Source organism: Eschscholzia californica, unplaced genomic scaffold (assembly GCF_041429995.1).
Source record: "Eschscholzia californica isolate CP2 unplaced genomic scaffold, dmEscCali1.0.p SCAF_2, whole genome shotgun sequence".
In the NCBI taxonomy this organism is placed as follows: Eukaryota; Viridiplantae; Streptophyta; class Magnoliopsida; order Ranunculales; family Papaveraceae; genus Eschscholzia; species Eschscholzia californica.
Genome location: NW_028238309.1, coordinates 6,883,242 through 6,886,754, shown reverse-complemented (window position 1 = coordinate 6,886,754; position 3,513 = coordinate 6,883,242). Strand labels below are relative to the sequence as shown.

At 33.9% G+C, this 3,513-nt stretch overlaps 1 protein-coding gene across 1 annotated transcript; it reads right to left on the bottom strand.

Moving 5' to 3' along the window:
- Positions 1-518: 518 nt before the first annotated feature.
- Positions 519-2,194, bottom strand: LOC147555745 (FBD-associated F-box protein At4g10400-like). The gene has a single exon (XM_086662937.1). It carries the CDS (start codon positions 2,134-2,136, stop codon positions 727-729), a length of 1,410 nt encoding a protein of 469 aa, XP_086519063.1. The 5' UTR covers positions 2,137-2,194; the 3' UTR covers positions 519-726.
- Between the last annotated feature and the right edge of the window lie 1,319 nt (positions 2,195-3,513).

Sequence of the window (3,513 nt, the reverse complement as noted above, 5' to 3'; positions counted from 1 at the left end):
GGGGTTGGGTTTTATAATGGTAGTGTGCATGATAAAATTTGTCGTGAATACGAAAGGGATCAATTTTGCCACAAGAAGAGAGAAGAAATAAATTTATTTATTTATGTAGGTCTCCTCCTATACACACATTTAACCATTTTAGGAACTGCTATTAGCAAGCTTGCCTTTAACAACTTTGGACATTGCTTATAAAATTCCCAAATTCTTTTTATATAGCATACCAAGTGAATTGTTAATAAAAAAAACTCTTAAAATAAGCTATATGTGTAAATAAACGAGGCCTTATTGCTCAAGACTTGCAAATCTTCTTCTTGTTCAAACATTCCTGACCTTGGTGCACATCCAGATTTTTTACGTTTCTCTAGGTTTGCTCAGATTTTACTAGTTTCACTCTCTTTTGAATCACTAAGGTAGTGCTTTATTTTTCTGTCTCGAGGTCCAAATTGACTTGAGTTCGAAATTGACTGATTGGAGTTGATTTTAGATTTATTTAATTCAGAAGAGATCGATTCAGAAGATAAAACCAAACACTACCACACACAATTCAATATTTACTAAGTTTGAGCTTCCTTAATCTATAGCCGTCAATATATCTTCTATAATAAGTCTCAAAAGAAAGGGAATAGAAGATGCCTTTTCTTATGGAAATTAATCGATTGTTCTATTTGAGATAAGATAACCCAAGATCGCACAACTACAAGTGATGAATAGAAAAAGCAATCAAAACTATTCATCGGAACAAATTTCATAGTAGTCACAAGGGTGTCGCTCGTGAGATAAAATAAATGTAATGGCAGAAGCTGCACGTTGCAAAGCTTGTACTCGTCTAGAAACTTCCCTCATGTTTTCATCAGAGTGAATTTCAACCGTCTCTAGGACTATTGCCTTATTGAGTACAATCTCAAGAATAGAGACCACATCCCAATCTGCTGACCTCCAAGGCTTCTCTGAAAAAATCTGAACTTTCTTTAGGTGACATAACATGCGTTGTAACGACAAAGCTTCTGGGTTACTTGAGTCGTTCACTACTGGCACCAAAGATCTATATGACACAGTCTCTCCTATATCAAGTACAAGTTCCTCTACATTAGGAGAACTCTCAAGTAAGTATAATATGGCATTGACACAGTCTCTTGTAAACAATGCTGTCAACTTCAAACGTTTCAGGTTATGAAACACCAATCCAATTCCTTGTAATAAGTTATTAGGAGCTTCTAATAAGAGTAACTGAGTGAACCAAGCTGATAATCTTAGAGTTTCCACGTTATGAAACGCTCTAAGTAACTTATTCATCTCTTTTGCATACAATCTTTTCGCCTCTTCATCAAACTTTGGATACTGATAATCAGAGAGATCAATACTAGCTTTAACTAAACAAGGAAAGCTACCTAAATCGAAGCCTTTCCATGCAACGTCTTTACAACTGAATGATATGAGATTCGGAGCGTATAACTCGATCATATATTTATCTTTCGTGTCCATATAATGTAATTTCAAGTATTTAAGTCGAAGAGAAGAAATGCCAATAGTGGGGAAGTTAGGTTTGCAGTAGGATAAAGACAATGACTCAAGAAGAGGACAACGGGATAACAATTTCTTAAGAACATCACCAACACCACGTAGTTTAACTCCACGAAGACTTAGGTTTTCAAGTTTAGGTAAACTCATTGAATCAGGTATATGAAGCTTACGATAATAACGCGAATTATTCCCGAAGTCAAATATTAATATTCTCAATAATTTAAAATCAAAAGGTAAATGAATTCTTGAACGACCTCCACTAATATATAGTTCTTGAATGTTTCTTGTAACAGCAGCTTCAATCCATTTAACAAGATTCTTTCTTTTAACATCCCAAGGAAAAGTATGACTATCAGAAGAAAGTTTGAGATGTAAAGTATGAATATCAGAAGAGTGAGACAAAAGTACCTGACTCAAAAAATCTTCAAATCTCTTTCTCTTGTCATTGTTGTCAAGATCGGTAAGGTCGAATTTTAGAAAAGGGTGAGATTTCCCGACCTCTTTCCATCTTCTTGATAAAACACTGGTTTGAATTATTTCTTTCATGTTAAGAAAAGAGAGAACTTCATGAAGAACATTATCTGGTAACTTGCTTAATCTATCTTTTTTTTTCATCTTCTCTTTTTTTTGGTTGGGTTCTAGGGTTCGCAAGCAATTGTATGCTTAAATAGACGAGCAGAGTCCCAAACCCTAGTTTTTTGTTTTGTTGCTGTTGAAGGTCCCAAACCCTAGTGACTTAGCAACAATGTCGGTCTACAAAATGCCTTTTCAAGCATACGAGACTCATGACAAACAAATATACCCCTTTCACTGTTTCAACGACCCATGAGTTATCTCTGTCTAAAGCCCAACTGGAATCGAGGTTTTTAAAGCCCATTTGATTCCGCTTAGCTTTTATCCTATTTTAAGTGCTTATTGAAAAATGTAAACATTGCCAACAACTCTCGGTCGAAGTTGTAAGAAGTTTAGAGCATCTCCAATGGGACACTCAATCTCTAACACTTAGAGTGTCACATATGACTTTTTGGAATTGGGGTAATTTCTAGAAAGGTCAAAATAATATTGAAAATGAGTAGAAAAGCACAAAACATTTGAAAATTATTATTCAGGTCAAAAAGTGTACAAATACTAAAATACCCCTTTTTGTCATTTTGTGTAACTAAATTCTTTTATTTTTCTTTAAATTTTAAATCGATATAACTTTTGTTTGAGATGTCGGATTTCTATAAATTTATATATTTAGAAATGATTTTTCATTAGCTTTCTAACAAGATCCACTTTCAATATTTTTTTTTTTTTTTTAAATCCAGAAAAAAACGACATTTTTTCCTTTACGTTTTCTGCAAACGTGTTTGCAACAGTCTGTTATGCAAACGTGTGGTTGCATAATGTAAACTGCAAACTTTGTTTGCAAAATATAGATTGCAAACATGATATGCAAGCTTTGCACAATATAATCTTAAGTTGCATATCTTGTCAACTCGATTTGCAAATCGATAATATAAACTTTAATGGGTAAAAAATCCAGAAATCATAGAACCTCAAATCACGTTATCCTTTATTATTAACTTATCAAAGTTAAAACGAGCAGAATCAACATACCCTTGATGTTTGAATAATGAGAAATCATCGATTGAGGACCATACGACCATATGAATCTGTGTGACTTCCAAAGTTTTCTTCCCAATTATCCCCTTATTTCTTACTCCTCAACTGCTCAAAATAAAAAAAAAAATCCATGTGAATTCATTTACAAAACTCGGTTGCCTCCTTTCTTGGAACATAAACCTTGAAAGGATCGCGTCGAAGAACAACTTGATGATCATAATCAAATAAGGATATGAATCACCATTAATAACCTCAGTATTCAAATTCTTCAACCAAGTAATCCACCACCTAACCATCCATGTCGGCAGTTGATAGATCTGTAATTGCTGTTAAATCTAGAGAGAATTCTCAACAGAGAATACTTAACAGAGTTACCAAGTCGGG